The following is a 17,855-nucleotide window of genomic DNA, read 5'->3' as shown; positions in this document are numbered from 1 at the left end:
AATTCTTAGAATGGTTAAAAAGAATTTTATCGTGTGTTTTTAATAAATTATAAAACATAAAATTTAAACCAATAACTTCCTCCTTTTATCATTTCTTTTAAGGTAACATTACTAGTAAACAAGCTTCAAAACTTGATGGATACACAAAATTACATATATATACATGTTGTATTCATCATTATCTAGACTTGCTCTGATTTAGGCTCCATTTTAACCCAAAATCTTCTAGCTTCATCATCAGCTACTTCACTGCTCACAGTATAGGAAGAGACAAAAACAAAGAACTTCATAATAAGAGCAGTGTAAATAAGACTTCCATCAACGCAGTTTCAACAAGAAAATGAATATTAAACCTGTCAGCAGCTTCTTCCTTGGAGATCAAACTAATTTGTTGAGATGCGAGGAATTCACAGAAGGTATGGAGGTTTTTTTCGGGGCAAAAGTTACGGAGATGGCGGAGAAAATCGTTGAATTGCTTTGGTTCCTGTACAAAAACATGAGTAGTTTTATTCTTGAGCAGGAAGAAGAAAAGGGACAGACAGAGAGTACCGTACTTGTTCAATAATGCAACCCTTGCGAAGTGCACGCAAGTACTCGATAGCTTTTGTGTAGCTATCACCATCAGAGGAGTTCTCGATAAGATCGAATATTTTGCTTTTCATGCCATTGATTGCTTTACTGATCCATTCTGGACTATCTCTTCTAGACATCATAGATTCAAAATCTTCAAGTGGAGTTGAATCTCCAACCTTTTCGACTTTAACCATAGGCATATTGGCAACAGACTCAACAATTTGAGCAGAAATCTCTTCGTTGTCCTCTTTATCGCTTGAACCTGATGCTTTTTCACGTAAATAATGCCTTCTCGATTTCTTTAGCTGCATTTTTAGATCATATCCAAAACTTGTGTCTAAGATAAGGCTTGTAGGATAATAATAATACAATTGTATCTCGAACCCAAGGTCGGTGATGAACTACCTTTGGGTTCTCCTTGAGTTCAAATCTTCTGTGGAAGGTGTTGATAACAGCTTTGTTTTGAGAAAACAAGTCCGGATCTGGCTCGGTAATTTTCTGGAGAGTTCCATCAAGTGGAGGTACAGCAGCATCAGGATCCTTTGATTTCAACTCGAGATGACGGTAGAAACGCTGCCAACAAAAGACAGATGAATCTCATAACAATCTTTTCGCAACCATCATACAATGCTATTGTCTGTTTTGATCAGTTCGAATCCAGAGATCTGTGCAAATTGGTGGACAAAGTATTCCCAGTAGCCTCTCAAACTTTCATAAAGAACCATTTGAGAGTTCATAAATAACTTAATACACACAATTCAAGAACCAAAGCAAGCAACAAATCCCATTAACAGAAGAAGTGTCTTAAAATGAATTGGGAAAAACGGTGATTTCAGAGTGTATATATAAGGGCCCGCTTCTGTTGATTTGAGAAAAAAAAATATTTTTCAAAAGACTCATTTCTAGTTCAACTCTTTTGATAGAGAAAATAAACTATTTAAAGTATAGGTTATATGTGTTTCAAAAACTATTTTGAGTAGTTGCCAAACACTCAAATTTTTTCTAGAACTTATTTTTTAAATTAAATGCTTGAAAATGTATTCTAATCTGAGTCTGTTTTGTAACCCACTTGTTTTCTATTGTTTGTTTTTGAAAATTGATTTTTAAAAAATGTGTGTTTGGTAATTAATTCATTGTTTTTTGTTTTTTATACAAAAATTTAAAATTAGGAAGGAAATGGAAAATGAAAAGAAGAAGCTCTTAAAATTATACCACCGTATTTTTCAAAAAAAAAAAATAGTTACCATTCATATATAATTTTTGTTTTTAAGAAACAAAAGTTTAAAAACGGAAAAAACAAAAACAAAAACAATAAAAAATGAGATGGTTAACAAATGAGGGATTGAAAAAAAAAAAAAAAACATAAAAGGTATATACCTCCAGAACAGGATTTGGTGTGAAATCCGGCTGTAGAATTTCCTCTCGCCCATCTGGTGCAAGATCAAGCATCTTAACAAAGTCATCTGCTGCCTCTTGCTGTTCTTCACTTGGCTGCATGAATGCTGGCAAATTGCTGAAGGATGGAAACTGGAATTCCCGAACATCCTCCGCAAAGGGAAGTACATTGAAGAATAACGAATCGGCCTACCATAAAAAGGATCATAAATTGAGAAAATTAATGTGGATGGTAAAATATATAAAACAGAGACTACTCAATAGGGGAATACAAAAATGTACTTAGTAGACATACAATACCGTCCTTCTCGGATATATTGGGTGTCAAGACACCCACAACAACACCCCCCTGTCCTTGTCTCCAAACACATCGCACTATCGCCACTTTGTCCATTTCCTTCATTGCTCTTGCTAGAGCAGAAACTGCAACAATGGATCTTTTATTGCCTGGTTCGGCAATGAAGACATTGACATCTTTCATGTAGTAGTGCCTTCAAAATAATTAAGCAAACCAGAAGCGTTCAAAACATAAACTATGAGTATAAAAGGTTTTTTTAACATGATATATATGGAAAAGAAAAAATCAAGACAGCTAGAATCTACCTCATTATATTTGAGGCATTCGTAAATCCGAGCAGCTTCACGCTCTTTTCTGTTTTGAACTTCACTGCATCCCATTCAGCGGTCGATATAGGAACCACTTGAGGTCCATACCTATACCCTTTGATCCTATGTTCTGGAGGCACTACCTTACTAGGTTCTTCGGCACTTTTGTACTCATAATCTACCTTGACTTCATGCGTGGCAAATTTATCAGTTAGAGGTGCTTTATCAGAATATCTTTTCAGAGTAGGAAACTTCTCTTCTGATGTTTTCTTATAAACCCATACCTGATTAAATTAGAGCATCAAGACTGATAAATGATAATTATCAATCATGTGTCAAAGGGATAGAAGCTACCCTTAATTTTTTACCAAAAAATTTGAACAATATGTTAAAAAGTTTATGATCAGAGTCGCTGAAAATGTTGGGCATAGTCGTATTAAAGACCAAACACTTCACCTTAATCTTGATAACGGAGCTTATCTCAAGGTCGCCTCTGAAAATTGTCACAGGTGCTATACTGCGAGTCCGGATTGCACCTAATAATGAAGTTGGACTCTCCACATACACCATTTTTGCATTTGTTTTCTGTGAAAATATGTTTAAAAGAAGGTCATTTTCATTCATTGTTTTCTCATTTGCATCCTGACCGAACCTCCCTCTCACAACAACACTATCCATTTTTATGCCATGTTTTGTCATCTGCTGCGCAATGGTCGTAACTTGATCCTCTTTAGTTCCTTCATAAGGTTCTTTTATAGGGAATAGAGCATCTGTCACGAGACATAGGCGTTTCTTCCCCCTTTCTGTCTCTCCAAATTTCTTTATCAGCATGTCCATTCCTATAATTATGGCATCAAGAACTACCAACAGTGTCAAGGTACCAAAGACATGAACATTAGAAAATTTAAGAAAATTCAGATGATCTAACCACAAACAAAATTACTTTATGTAAATTGTTATACAATGAGATAATACAATCCTCTAGTGTGTAGCGGAATAAATAAACCATACTGAAAAATGATTTGTGTTTCATTAATTCTTGTGAAAGTCAAGCAACCATCATACAGAAAACTAAAGCCGGATCAAAGAAAACCTAACGAGTTAGTTGTGACATAGAACGTTTATAGATACCCATAAGGTCCTAAGTTAAAAACTTAGACTTCATTTTAAAATTAAAATAAATAAAAACAAAAAAAAAAAAAAATAAGTGCAAAGTAATATGGTAACAGCAAGAAATTTTCGATGATGAATGGAACATTGCAAAGAATGTCCAATTTGCAGAAACAAAAAAATCACATTTCCAAGCGGCAAGTAATCTGTTATAAAACGATAGAGGTATAGAAAGCAACGCATTATCCTCCACGGAAACATACGAACAAAAATTTCTATTAATATGTTGGATACAATCACCAGAAACAGTCCCTCGAGGGATCTGTTTTAGAACATCAACAAGATCTCCATCAACCACTTTCATGTTCTGTAAAACCACCACATGCTGATATCCACCAACTTCCTCTGTCAGCTCATTTTTAGTGTCTGCAAATTTCATTGCAAAGGCAAAGTAATCCGTACAGTGAACTTTTGTAAATACGAACAAGACCTCAATCGCATCAGCTAATGAACATTTAAGAGAATATAAATTACAATTGTGAGAGAAAAACCTTCAGTTCCAAATAGAACAATCCCTACTTCATCGTACTTGTTGTAGAGTAGCTGCATTAAAAGACGGTACTATTGCTTAAAATAGTTCCAAAGCATATGTTCTAAATTTCTGGTAAATGAAAAAAAAAAATTGGTTCATAACAAACTCCTAGTCCTCGATAGAAAGAAAAACTCAAAATAAGTTAAAAACTACTGAATATCGATAAGCTGTCAATGGAATACCTTCTTCTCTACTAGCATTGAACAAACTTTTTCGACCTCGGGGAGAATAAAGTGCATTGATGGACCAACATCCAACACCAGCACCAAGATTTCCTATTCCATATAAACATAAATCCTTGGATGTGAGAATATGCATATAGAAAAAAATAAAAATAATAATAGTAATAATAATAATAATGAGACCCAAACTTTGCCCTTACGTAAACATTTTTTTTGTGTAAATCTACTAACTAGAAAAATAATGAGACCCAAGCATCATCACACTCTATCAAAGTCATAATTTCTATCCAAAATTCAAATGGATTTTCACTCAAATAATTGTTTTGAAACATTTTCCTCGTGAAATTCACATTCAAATTCTCAAGCTAAAGAAGGACAGAGATCGTCATAACATTCAGATTTAACAGCACTCGATTACCCCTGAGAAACTCAACCCAATATCATCGACCCTTATGAACGCGTTAGACAACAAAACCCTAAACCCTAGCAGTAAATCCACCTACATTTGGCTCGTGTGAGGATCAAAATAAAACTCATTTTCTTTAGACTGAAATACTGAGACCAAACTCCACAGGAACCAGCTGTGATTGTTCGCGCAAGAAGAAGAAGAAAAAGAAGAAAATCGAACAAGCAGAAGAAAGAAGATAGATTACCCTGTTGCGCGCCATTGAAGAGAAGCTTGGTGAAGAAGCTTGAAATGGAGCAGAGCAGAGGCGTAGACTAATTTAAATGATTCGATCGTTCACTTCCCCCTCCTCATCCCTACTATTACTTTTCGCTCCAATTGTTAATATTTGCAAGAATTTATTTGTTCGTTTTTATTAGTTTATTCTAATTATTATCATTGTTATGTAATAAATCATTTTATCCCTCCATTTCCATTTTTAAATAAAATACACAAACATAGGTATGGAAGACTTGAAATTTTATTTTAAATAATAAAATATTCATAAGTATGACAAAAAAAAATCACAATAATTTAAGATAAAAATAGACTATATTTTGTTATACTTTTATAATTAAAGTGTACTTCGGAAGCCTCTACGGCTAATTTTTTTCAGATAATTACATAAAGCGGTACATTTTATTTAGGAAAAAAAAACATAAATAAGTATTGACTAAACTTAAAACGGCAAAATTGATAGACTTAAGAAATATTATTTTTCAAAAAAAGTTCACATTAAAGCCCCTATTTGTTTTTTAAAAATGTGCTTTTATTTTTTAAAATTGACTAAAAGTTAAAATAATCACACTACAAGACATGAAAAGGAAATAGATCTAATTTTCAAAACAAAAAACAAAAAAATGGAAGGATTATCAAAGATGTCAAGAATTAGACAAGCAAAAAAGAATTATAATGCAAGGAATGTTTGTGAAAATACAGTGGAACACTCATTAAAGTGTATAAAAATTGTAATGCTTTGTCAAGATTAAGGTTTGAATTGCAACATCTGTCTAAGATGAGAGTACAATTGGATGAAATTGTAAGCTTAGGGTAGCAATTAAAATTTTAGAACAAGTGGTTCCAACATTTGTCTATTTCATATTTGTTTAGTGCTTCCAAGCCTAGCATTTCATAGACATCATAAATCAACACAACATGTTAATAAGATTTTAAATATCATGTACTACCCAGCCAGCTTCTATTACCTTGCAGTTAAGGTTCAAATCCATTTTCTCATGAAAAATGCTACGATTTAGAAGAAAAGGGAGATCGATCAACATTGGCCAACGGCCGTGCAGATTTTAATACAATCCCATGTTCACAACAGAAATTTTAATCTGGAAACGGAGGTCATATTACAGAGAGAAACTTCAACTTAACCATCCGTAAATATAACGATCACGGTGCAATAATCTCAGGGAGGGGTATGCGGATGGGGAGTTCAAAAGGATGCTGCAACATTCAATCAATTGAGCAACCACCAAACTAATCTTTTCGGAGATCCATGTATTCACGGCGAAGACCATCGGCATTAAGAACAACGATTTCGAGTTTGTCACCCTGTCGATAAATAACATTTCAGAGTTGGAATTTACATACTTAGAATAAGGGAATGCATTATACAAATAGTGGAAGAGAATTACGGTGTAGATATCCCTCTCGGTAGCAGATGCAAAAACGGTTTTCACCAAGTCAATTGCTTCAGCTTCTGAAAGAGGCGTTGAAGAATCCTGTTCATAATAATTTGATTGAGATATAGAGATACTAAGGAGAATAGGAGTGCATGCAAAAATAGGAAAAAACAGCAAAGTCAACAAAGCCGAGATAGAACGGGTGATTTCCAACCTCATGTGCGAGCATGGGCACACGAGGACTTGCGTGATGGAGAGGGTGGAGGATAATGGGCTCCTTTCAGTTACGCATACACTTCATATATACACACATAAAGGAGGACTGCAGGGATTATGGGGCTGATGTATTTTCAAAGAGATAAGAGTTCTCGAATGTCCAAGTTTCTTACTTTTTCCCTTCTCATCACCTAATAGACCATTTCCTGTTCTCTTACTCTCAATGGTTCTATTGATATTCTTTGTCTATTTTGAAAGTATAAAATCAAAAATAGCAATAATAAATATTTGCTTAAGCTTGGATATCCATTGGGTCAGTCTAATTTTGCCAGAAGGGGGGAAAGCATAACATCATTTTTTTTTCTTAAGCCAATGGCCCGATGTGTCATTTCCATGTGCATTCTCCCATGGAAGGGTAAGAGATTATACCTGTGCAGGCAATAATAGAGGGCTTGGAGACTTCAGTTGGTTATCTAAAAAGGGGGTAATTAGGGTGGAACCCGAACCCTGGGCACTGTACCCAACTCTCTCATATGAACCAACAGCATCGTAGGTGAAGACACAACCCTTTCCTATTTCAAGAAGAAAATAACCAGTTAATGGGAAAGTGAGACATAAAACTGGAACCACAAGCAGGGAAGTCATGTACCTTCGCTATCGAGCCCGCCCAAAACATTAAAAGCATAATAAGGAAAGAACCGTTTGAAGTACAATGTATTTGAGAGCAGTTGAGCCATCGCAGGGCAGCTCATTTGCTTGTTGTGCTGATGTTGGTAGGTCTAAGTGAAGGAAGTAACGTATGAGACATCAAAACAATGAATCTTATTGCAATCCTCCATCCCGAAATCTTATTTCTATAAAATACATTATAAACTTAACAAATGAAATTGACAAGATGTTTTGTCCATCAGCTTGTGCCAAAAATTAGTCCAATTTAGAGTCAAAGTAATAAATTTATATCAAAAATTTCACTGCAACTTTTGAAGCAACCATTGAACATTTTTCAAAGAAAAATGACGTTCCATTATGAATCAAATTGGTTTATGCATTAAAAACTAGGGCTATGAAGCCCAACGTGAAGAGGGCATATAAATTAAAATGGATACAAACCGCAAAATTTGTTAGAGGACAAACATTAGATAATAGAAAATCACAACAGAAACGTTAACATAAGAGTTGCCTCACTCCTAAAATCATTATAAGATCAAAACATCATTGTGATATTGAAAACAGAAATGAACGTGTCAACTAAATACAATAGTTTAGGAACAAAATGTCACATGGGAAGCATGGTATTGGAATCTTAAAACAGTGCTCCTAGTCTTACAGGTTGGGCACCTCACCTTGAAAAGGTGAGGCTAAAAAAGCACGCACCTTTTGTGAAGACCCGAGGCACATAGTCATAGGCCACGGCCTTGGGGCTATTTCAATATTTAAAAAAACACATAAATATTTCAATTTTTTCTTCTTTAGTAATTTTATAAAAAATTCACTAAGCCTAAATGTAAAATCTGATGTCCACGGGTCATTTTTTTCTTATTTCCTCTCCAACTATGGTTTCTCTTCTTTATGTAGTTCTTCTATATAAAGTTCGCCTCACCAAAGAAGGAAAATAGATGCACTTAAGCCCCAGGAGACCATGCTATCCCAATTTTAAGGAATCCGGCAGCAACAATAACAAGTGCAGTGTATAATATATAGCAATAGTCCAAGCCTATTACAAGGGAAGCTACAAATCAGGTATAAAATTACAAAAAGGAGTCGAATCATTGAAGAGATCAATCCTCAAGATGAAACAAGTAACCCACACAATACCGAACTCCCAAAAGACAAGAACAAGTGGGTGCATCGAAAACTCAAAGCCTTGTAAAAGAAACTCTATAGCATAGCATTCGGCTAATATGCATCAAAGAGATCAACCTAAGAAGATATTTTCATTTAGATAGAAGGCTCACCAAATGCCTAGCTGACAAAACCTTTTGTAAGGCTTTCACATCAGCTTGAAAACCAGAAGAGGCCATCACAGCTTTGTCAGCCCTGCAACATTAAGAATTATAAATAAGCTTTTGATATTTGTGAGTGTCTGGCCAGCTCACACGCATCTCAACTAATCTCACAAGACAATCGACCTGACCTTACAACATTTGGGTGTCAGGAAACTCGTATAAAATTAATTCTTACATTGGTAGTCACCGTGGATTGAACCCATGACCTCTTAGCTAGTTATTGAGACTATGTCTCCTCTTTTATCACTAGGCCAATCCATGACAGCACAACAAAAAAATGTGAGCATATGTGTGGGCAAGTGACCTTTTAGGTGAGTGAAGTACCCAACTAACATCACATCCAATGAGTAAAAAATTTATGATGTGAAACCCTTAACACGGAATTACCATGACCGAGAATTCACATTGGATGAAGCTCAACAACAACATATGGGAAAATCTTATGGACCAAATTGAGGAAATCAAATGACAATGGCATAGCATAAAGAAAGAAAACAAAACATCAGCCATTTGAATCTCATTCTAATTTTTGTAATATATCTGAACAACAAAATCCATCAACACGCACAAGAGTTGAAAAATAATGGGTTTTTTTTTTTTTTTCCTTTCTATCCAAAAAAGACTCTTTCCACATTTAAAATTAGCTCCTTGAAATAAAGTTAGGATGCACGAGATAATGTCTCCCAAATCATTTCCCAACAGTTTACAATACACAAAAATCACAACTAGTAAACTCAGCATTCAACGGTCCATCAATCCTTTAAAGAATGCCTGTCCAATACTTTCGTGAGATTCCGTTGATACCACCTAAGGATCCATAACCCCTCCGAGGCAAAAACAAAACCACGAAATGACAAAATTTCCAAGAGCACAGCTGCACACTTCAAGTAATCAGGCACAAATTTCATTCAAATGCCAATCCACCTACTATTACACACCAATGGACAATCTTCAGATAAGTTACCGCTGATTTCGTTCAAAACTTCACCCAACTATAACCCTGAGTGAACTCTAAAACCGAGAAGTTTATCCCCAACTAACACCCACAAAAACTTAAAATAAACCCATAGCCCATAGACAACCGTAGAATTCGGAAAACCAATCCGAAACTCAACTAAACTTAAGAATTCAAATTCCAAAAGAAAGTTAAAATTCGATGAGAGATTGACATACAGCTTACAAATTTTGGAGTAATCGCGAGTGAGAATGTTGTAACCCGTAGACAACCGAGTATCAGCGGCGATTACACAGTAATCGGCACCGGCAATCGCAACACAGGATCTGCAAAAAGCTTACCAGTGATTCACAACAGATAATAAAAACATCATAACACTGCATAGAGAATGAGAGAGAGAGATAGAGAGAGAGAGACAATAAGTACCCGCCATTGTTGTCGTAAGGAGACCAGTTAGCTTGCTGCTTCGTCATGTCGAATAGGGCAGATGAAAAAGCGAAGGCGTCCTTGAGAGAAGAGGAACTTCACAAAGCAAAGGCACAAAACTTGGTCCCTGGGTTTATAGCTTTCTCGCTTCTTTTCTTCTCTTTAGATCTCGCGGTGTCTTTTCCCTCAAGAAAAAAAATGAAATGGAATTGAACGACCATACGACAGCGTTTTCTCGAGGCCCAACCCACAGATTTAAGTGGGCTGTTCTAACGAATTTGGGCTGCTTTGGTCGCTTCACACTATATAAAGCCCAAGTTCCGTTTATTGAGATCTTTTATCTATGACTTTGACCAAAGTTACCTTTTTCATTTTAGGGTGATTATAATATTTAGCAATTTTTAAAATAATTATTGAGTATGTAAAAATATTTTAAAAAATTGTAAATATAGCAAAGTCTATCAATGATAAACTTTTATTGTTGATAGACTCTTATGGTTTATCAATGATGGACCAACATTTACTACGTGGTCTATCGGTGATAGATTTTGACAGATTTTATTATATTTACAAATTTTTTAAAATGTTGCTATATACTTAATTATTTTGAATATAATTGCAACATTTGCAACTATCCCTTCATTTTAATCTTAAGAAAAATCGTAATATTAATTTATTTTTCTAACTTAAATATTTTCTATTTTGACTTTTATTTGGTATTTATGAATTTCCATTTAAGAATTGAATGCTTTTCATAATTATATTCCTTGATTTTATGATTTTTTGTTTGTATTGTTGCATGTTCATTTAATTCATAATATTCTCTCTTTTTTATTTTCTATTTAATGCATAATTTTTTCGAAAAAAATTTCCTTATTTTCTTTCTTTTAATTGGTTTTTTAGTTCCTTTTCCTCCGTTTTCATTTCAAATTTCTTCGATCCAAACTATTTCATTTTAGTTTTATGTTTTTTTCTACATGCATTTCGTTTTTATTTTATATATATGATACGTATTTTAAATATATACGAGATGTTTCAAATAAACATGCAAACATAAAAGTTCGATTATTAATGTAATACTCCACATACTTTGTCATATATGTATATTCACAAATGTATGTATGTATGTATATTTAATTATTTTTCAAAGAAATAAAATATCTTAGACAATTCTGGTAAATAATGAAAATGTTGGACACTAAGTGTATTATCTGTTAGCCCTTTACTTCTTATGAGATTTTTGGCCAATTGATTTTTTGTTACTTCTGATTGGAGCCAAGAATAACAAACTTTCATCCAAGATATGAACTTATCTTAAAAGTTCTAAAAGTATAAGAACTCAATTGAAATTAATATGAACAAAAATTATAATCTTTTATTTTAAGATATACATACAGACACAAACACATATATAAATAAAGAAAGGCGATCACATGGAAGCCAATCCGTTGGCTGTTGGAAAGGAGGGGAAAAAATCCTACTTTTCTTGTGACATAATTGGCATTTATCACAAGAAAAAACTGAAGGAAAAGAGAACAATGCATTTTAGAAAATATGTAAGAAAAACAGAAACAACCTGTCATTTCCAAACAAACCAACAGCATTCACTTCCAAACATAATAATAACAATAATAATAATACTATCCAAAAAAAAACATACAAAAACTTTCCATAAAAGAACAAAATTGTCAAAAATAGGTGGGAAGAAAAAAACAGAGGTCTTTCATTCATTACATCCAACATCCTAATAACAGGTACAGAAGAGAAACCAAACTAAATCAGACATGTCCTAATTAATCATGATTAAGAAAAATGTGTGAATCTAACAATCGAAAGTTGGTAATAAAACTTTCCTAATTCTCACTGTGGTGGTGGATAATAGTCAAATCTCATATGGTAATGTTGGTAAGAACAATCAGAAAGCCTAGATCATATAAGATCAATGTGGTCAGCAGGGAGATTATCTGATGCTGTTTCTTTTTCTTTCTTTTTTTCTTTTTTTTTTCTAAGCAACTAATTAGATTAGCCTGGCAGCGATATATTGATGTCGGTAGCGGAATTTCTCGGCTCCTGCAAGGAATGCACAGCAGCGTTGGTACCCCAATTATCTCTTTGGAAAGGCGAAGGAGCAAAACCAGCTGGTTTCAATGACCCGGGATTTTGCACACCATTCCCATTTAAATTGTCCTCTGTGTCAGCATTGGAAGCAGGCATAGCGGTGGCTGGTGCCGTGCTCGGGACTGAACCAGGGGCTGCAGTTGGTACTGACTCAGGTGGCTTCTGCTTCTTTACCTTCTGCTCCTGTTGGCTAGTTGGTAGGAAACTCCCTACTACAACCTAAATTTAGAGAAAAGGTCAATATAACTATTCCAAGGAAAGCCTACAATGTTTTGCTTCTTCACATTATGGTAATAAAAAAGAAGTTTGATACCTGAACTGGGCTTGCAGCTATGAGTAAACCAGCTACCCCTCCCCCAACAACACGACCGTCGGGGCTTGCCAAGGAGACGCTCATCCCACCCGACCTGCTTCTTGTTCCTTGATTTTCAGTGGGCATGAATGATCCAGACAAAGAAAGTATCTCGAAACGACCCTGACAATAATAGTCCCTATTAATCATTCGGACAGAAACAACAAATAGTCCATTCACATTTACAACAATTCAATAAGACCATTTCCCATATTGATTTTCGGTCATACATTATCATCTTATAGATTGGTTTGAACTTTTGAAGATTAACCGACTTGACGTACCTCATATGTTAAAGTACCACCCGAAGAATCGGGCTGCCGAAGAGTAACATTAGAAATTACTCCGTTGGCAGAAAGAATACAGATTGCTCGAGGACCTTGTTGGGAAAATGATATGATCTTCATAGTGACGTCCTTTTCAACAGCCAAATATCCAAAAAAAGGAAAAACTACGTTATTCAATTATCACATCTGTAGAGAGATCGGGACGGAAAGTAATAATGCATGAGATGATTTTATTGTTTGGGGAAAATAACAAGATTAGAGGAAAATAACAAGATTTGAAGTGAGAGAGAGATCATGTAAGAGAAGGTGTAATGCCTCCTCGTGGCTATTGGTCAATTCTCTTGTCTATTTGATTTTGTTGGACTAAAACTCCTCTTATTAGTTACTTATGTGCAACTTCTTGTCCTTTTCTTTTTTTGATAGACCAATTTTGCATTTTTGTTCTCAATGAAAGTTCAGTTTCTTGCCAAAAGAAAAAATCCATGAAGACATTTAATATAGTTAGACTTTATCTCAGGTTACAAATATAGATATCAGAAACTGATGATATTACACAGGTAATAGACATAGAACCTAATGGCTTGTTTGGGGAGACTATTATCAACTCAATACAGTTTTTCTTTTTAAAAAAATGATAATCAATTAACTAGTCAAGTTAAAACTATGATCCACTAGAAATCACAAGATAGAGATGCAAATTGAGGGAAAGTAACTCTAACTACCCTAAAAAAAGTCGAGAACAAGCACATTAAAATAACATTTTAAAAATAAACCAAACCAAAACAAAACAAAATTTACTTACCCAAAAGCATGTTCTTGCCAAAACATTGTTTCAAAAACAAACCCTAACAACCTTTTAAGCATTCAACCACTGAACTGAGAGATTGAAAGAGCTACATTTCTATTACAAGCTAAAATAGCTTCAAGAGAAGCCATATCCAAACGCTTGTAACTTGAACTTATACTTCTTGGTAGTTTGGACGCAAGAAAGAAAAAACTAAGGACGAAGATAAAGGGGCATGAATTGTAGCAATGATACATAGTAGATATTAGGTATAAGTACGAACACACATTCCTTTTATTTCTATTTTCTGTAATGAACGTACCTCGCCAGCATTGACCGTGATGATATGAGGCATGAAATTTGTCCCGACTGAACACGCATTCCATTCTCCTGTAGTAATCGATGGGGAACAAATATAATTCAGAATACCAAAAGTTGAAAGCAAATAAGGTGAAAAAAGTCGAGCTCCAATAATGCTCCACAGTTACATGTTTGTGTAGCAAGGGAAGAACGACAACCCTCCTTTTCCATAGATAGAATGCAAAAACTATCCCTGACAACAAAAAGAAACTAAGACTTTCAAAAAGAAAACGATAATCAAAGACCTGACTCACCGGCTACCTAGATTACTTGCATATTTAGCTCACCTACTACAAACAGATTGGCATGAACAACAAAGATCCCAAACTTTGTACCATGATCAAGTACTTGGGATAAATCATCTTTCAGTGTGGTTAGATATTTGTTAAATCCTCTTTTTTTACACCACAGTCCCAGGTTCATCGAGAAGCCATAACCACAAGGCATAATAAGTATAAATTATCACAACAAAAACTTGGGTTGTCTCAGTCATATTATCTTCTTCTTAACGATCCTAATGGCCGAGATTTGAGGCAATTGACTCCATAAAAGGATCTAAAAACTGTTCGCCTCAGTTGGATCCTCTCCAGTTCAACTAAAAATACTTAATGTTTTTTAACATGAAATAACAAACAAGATACTTTAACAAGACAAAGATTCCTAGCCTAAGAGAAGAGCCAAATGGTGGTAATAAAATCTTCCATATATATATACTATATTCAACACATTAAATTGTAAACAATTTTTAAAAAACCAAGAGTTAACAAAAGTAGAAGTAGAAGACATGCTAGAATCCAAAAATAGCTAGATACACGACACGACGACATTTAAACCAATCTCAAAAGGCTAAAAGGGCTTTTTCGTAATTTAAACAAGATTCGAGAATTCGACCTACTATAAATACCCAAGAGATTTTCATATTGATGACCATCTAAGAAAGGAAGATGTTTAAACTGCTTTAAATATGATTTGACCTACTTGAACTATATCTTACACTAACATAACCTACACTTTTAGTTGGACATTATCTCTTTTTTAAGGGTTCACACACTGTAATTTATAATCATTAATGTCTAATGCAAAACACAGTCATAATCAAACTCCAATCTGGAAAAAAATTGATTGAAATACAACTCAAATCAAAAGTTCAGATACGACAATCAATCCAGCTAATTGGTGACGTTCAAAGGAGTCAAATCGTTCCAACCGTTACCGTTAGCGGAAGAGATTCTATTTCTCACAAAACTTTCAGCTCGTGTAACATAGATTCGAATCTACAACTATTACCAAGTAATGCCAAAAATAACTCCAAGAAAAGCTCGACTGCTCAGCATTAACTTATGATCTACATGACTTTAAACTAATTTTCAGATCAAGAATCTACAGAGAACAAGTGGATTGACCAAAAAAACAAAAAACAGAAAACAAAAAAAGATAACAATTTTGTTCGGAATTTGAAGGAAATGACAAACAAAAAAAAAGGCTGTGAGAAGAATATTCTAAGAACCCCTAAAAGGTCAGATCTCAGTATAAAAGCAGCCGTACACATCTTATATGTTGAAGGAGGACATATCCCAACAAGTAAGGTCCCACGTGAATTTTGTAAGCCAAAATTCAAATGGGAATCTTTTTTGAAGAGAAGATACTATATATTCTTCATGATATTCAGAGATCATTTCAAGCAAACCGAATCTCGAACCCACCTCGATTTTTATACACAAACAGAAGCAAACTACAAAAATTGATGAAAACCCAACAAAGATTAAATCAAAAACTAGTAGTAATTCTACATCTCTAATGATCCCAAATGAAAATTTTTAATCCAAAAAAAAAAAAAAAACTTTGGTTTCCCATTACCTATATATTCCATTCCCATTTTCTTGTGATGCTTGAATTCCGAGCCACCGAGCCGGCCCTTCCCCCGCTTAGTAATGGAGAAGCCACCGGCTGCCGGAGCCGAGGAAGAAAGCGGCAATGGCGACAATGCCATCGTTACCGTTCCATCTGGACCGTATTTTCTAGGTCTACCCCGCTTCTTTTTCCCTGTGGTTCCACTTCCGGGTAGCCCCACGCTTACTGGCGAGGCGGCGACCGTTGGTGAACCGCCGCCGCCTGCCGGCGGCGGGTTATCGGTTCTCGGAGCCACATGATAAGCCGACGGAGCTTCGGCTCCTATCACTGTTACTCCTGCATTTATAGCTTCTCTCTCTTCCATCGCTTTGAACTTCGAATCTTTTGAGGGTTTTTTCTTTTTCTTTTTCTTTTTCTTTTTTTGGTTACAGGATTTAGATGCTCATTCCTGCTTTGAAGAAGAAGAGAAGATTAGTCAATACCATGACAAAATTAAACAAACAGTTCTTTCCTCATTTTCTAAAACTTAACAAGAACAATAATATAAAAGAAACCAAAAAATCCCCTTCACTCTACGATGAACAACACGAACAAGGAAGTAAAATCAAATAATCAATCAAACCTAAGAAAACAAAGTCACTCAACAATACATGATCATGCAGAATATTGCCAAGAAAATGAAAGAAAAATCCACCGCCGATTCCGACCAGAACTTTCCGCCGCCGTTAAACGATCTAAACTCTTATTACACTCAACCACAAATTTACCAACCAAACAGAAATTCAAAAACAAACACACACCCAACAAAAAAAAAAAAAAGTTAGTTAACACTCGACATTTTAGAGAAAATAGAGAAATCAAAAGGCAATAAAATGAACAAAAAAGAAAATGAAAGAATCAAGAAAAATTGCGACGAAGGACTAAAGGATTACGACCTATGACAGAAATAACTTCCTTTCACAGTGCTGCACTGCCCCAAAAGCCAAAACGACTTCGTTTTCTGTCAGGATTTTACCTCGCTTTCGGAAGCAAAGCTTCTTCCGAGATACAAGGAAGAAGAAACAATCGCTAGATTTCTGAAGAACAAAAAAATTAAAAAGAAAAAAAAAATTAAAAAATATCTGTTTGTTTCCTGAGAAAATAACAGCCGCCGGAAAGTAACGACCGGCCAGTGGTTCCAGGCCAGAGCTGTCTGAAACACAAACCACTTGAGAAAGCAAAAGGGGAAAGCAAAGTAGTAAATAACAAAATAAAATTTTCAAAAATATAAAATAAAAAAGTTGAAAATGGAGAATAGGAAAAAAGGAAATTTATAATTACATTTTTATAAGATCAAGGATTTTTTTTTTTTTTTTTGCCTGTATTTTTTTAAAATATAATTAAACGCTAAACCCGATAAAATTACAATCTGGTTAATGAAAAATTTCACGTCCGATAGAAATAAAAAAAAAAAAAAAAAGGAAATTATATTTTTATTATTGATGACTTTGAGAAAAAGAAAAAGTAAAATAATAATGGAAAAAAATATATAATAATAAAGAAATGGGGGTTAAAAATTTTACGGAAAAAAGAAAAGTTATGAGAGAAAAAGTAAACGAATTTGTTAAAATACATTAATTTTGTTTCTATTAAAAGCTGCAAAGGCAGCAAAGGTTAGTGTTAGCGGGCCGACCTTTTTGTTGCCGCTGACCTGCTTTTTGTCTTTTTCTCAACAAATCAAATTTCTTTCTTTTTATCTTATGCCGTTAAATTCGCTTTTAATTACTAAACTTGCCATCCAAATACTCTAATCTAATCTTATATAATTCATCTTTTTCCAATTTCTTGTATAATATTATAAAAATATTTACAATTATAATGAAATAATAATAGAAAATTTATCAAAAATATAACATTCAAAAAAATTTTAAATCAAAGGTAATTAAATTTTTTTAATTCATTGATTTTATTTCACAGATTTATCAAT

The 17,855-nt window shown here is 34.3% G+C and overlaps 3 protein-coding genes across 4 annotated transcripts; all 3 read right to left on the bottom strand.

Annotated features, from left to right (window-relative positions):
• Nucleotides 1–62: 62 nt before the first annotated feature.
• LOC103483351 (ATP-dependent DNA helicase 2 subunit KU80) lies at nucleotides 63–5,261 on the bottom strand. The gene is made up of 12 exons (XM_008439934.3): nucleotides 5,112–5,261; nucleotides 4,459–4,551; nucleotides 4,236–4,287; nucleotides 3,979–4,110; nucleotides 3,031–3,434; nucleotides 2,572–2,858; nucleotides 2,264–2,459; nucleotides 1,951–2,157; nucleotides 979–1,146; nucleotides 555–878; nucleotides 354–484; nucleotides 63–249 (listed from the first exon to the last, which is right to left on the bottom strand). The coding sequence occupies exons 1-12, from the start codon at nucleotides 5,124–5,126 to the stop codon at nucleotides 183–185; spliced, it is 2,076 nt and encodes a 691-aa protein (XP_008438156.2). The 5' UTR covers nucleotides 5,127–5,261; the 3' UTR covers nucleotides 63–182.
• An 870-nt stretch (nucleotides 5,262–6,131) lies between these two features.
• On the bottom strand, nucleotides 6,132–10,328 carry LOC103483350 (proteasome subunit beta type-1). The gene is made up of 7 exons (XM_008439933.3): nucleotides 10,138–10,328; nucleotides 9,930–10,037; nucleotides 8,706–8,787; nucleotides 7,400–7,529; nucleotides 7,180–7,322; nucleotides 6,547–6,633; nucleotides 6,132–6,463 (listed from the first exon to the last, which is right to left on the bottom strand). Exons 1-7 carry the CDS (start codon nucleotides 10,182–10,184, stop codon nucleotides 6,389–6,391), a joined length of 672 nt encoding a protein of 223 aa, XP_008438155.1. The 5' UTR covers nucleotides 10,185–10,328; the 3' UTR covers nucleotides 6,132–6,388.
• A 1,508-nt stretch (nucleotides 10,329–11,836) lies between these two features.
• On the bottom strand, nucleotides 11,837–17,219 carry LOC103483349 (AT-hook motif nuclear-localized protein 7-like). 2 transcript variants are annotated; one of them, XM_008439932.3, is made up of 6 exons: nucleotides 16,825–17,219; nucleotides 15,896–16,337; nucleotides 14,001–14,068; nucleotides 12,892–13,023; nucleotides 12,569–12,730; nucleotides 11,837–12,474 (listed from the first exon to the last, which is right to left on the bottom strand). In XM_008439932.3, the coding sequence occupies exons 2-6, from the start codon at nucleotides 16,251–16,253 to the stop codon at nucleotides 12,160–12,162; spliced, it is 1,035 nt and encodes a 344-aa protein (XP_008438154.1). In that variant the 5' UTR covers nucleotides 16,254–16,337; nucleotides 16,825–17,219; the 3' UTR covers nucleotides 11,837–12,159. The 2 variants fall into 2 exon arrangements, with proteins under 2 accessions (XP_008438154.1, XP_050941876.1); XM_051085919.1 differs by lacking the exon at nucleotides 16,825–17,219 and adding an exon at nucleotides 16,540–16,724.
• Between the last annotated feature and the right edge of the window lie 636 nt (nucleotides 17,220–17,855).

The sequence above is a fragment of the Cucumis melo genome, chromosome 6, assembly GCF_025177605.1.
Source record: "Cucumis melo cultivar AY chromosome 6, USDA_Cmelo_AY_1.0, whole genome shotgun sequence".
Taxonomy (NCBI): Eukaryota; Viridiplantae; Streptophyta; class Magnoliopsida; order Cucurbitales; family Cucurbitaceae; genus Cucumis; species Cucumis melo.
The sequence above is the reverse complement of the archived record's forward strand: the minus strand, read 5'-3'. Positions and strand labels throughout refer to the sequence as shown.

Coding starts and splice junctions, on each gene's coding strand:
- LOC103483349 (XM_008439932.3), bottom strand. CDS start 16,253: ATGGAAGAGAGAGAAGCTATAAATGCAGGAGTAACAGTGATAGGAGCC. Junction 14,069..15,895: donor AATGGGAATGGAATATATAG/GTAATGGGAAAC, acceptor CGATTACTACAG/GAGAATGGAATGCGTGTTCA. Junction 12,475..12,568: donor TAGCTGCAAGCCCAGTTCAG/GTATCAAACTTC, acceptor CTCTAAATTTAG/GTTGTAGTAGGGAGTTTCCT.
- LOC103483351 (XM_008439934.3), bottom strand. Junction 3,435..3,978: donor AGGGACTGTTTCTGGTGATT/GTATCCAACATA, acceptor CACTGTTGGTAG/TTCTTGATGCCATAATTATA. Junction 879..978: donor AACTCAAGGAGAACCCAAAG/GTAGTTCATCAC, acceptor CTAAAAATGCAG/CTAAAGAAATCGAGAAGGCA.
- LOC103483350 (XM_008439933.3), bottom strand. CDS start 10,184: ATGACGAAGCAGCAAGCTAACTGGTCTCCTTACGACAACAATGGCGG. Junction 7,530..8,705: donor TTTTGTCAGCTAGGCATTTG/GTGAGCCTTCTA, acceptor TCCTTCACTTAG/ACCTACCAACATCAGCACAA. Junction 7,323..7,399: donor GGGCGGGCTCGATAGCGAAG/GTACATGACTTC, acceptor TTCTTGAAATAG/GAAAGGGTTGTGTCTTCACC.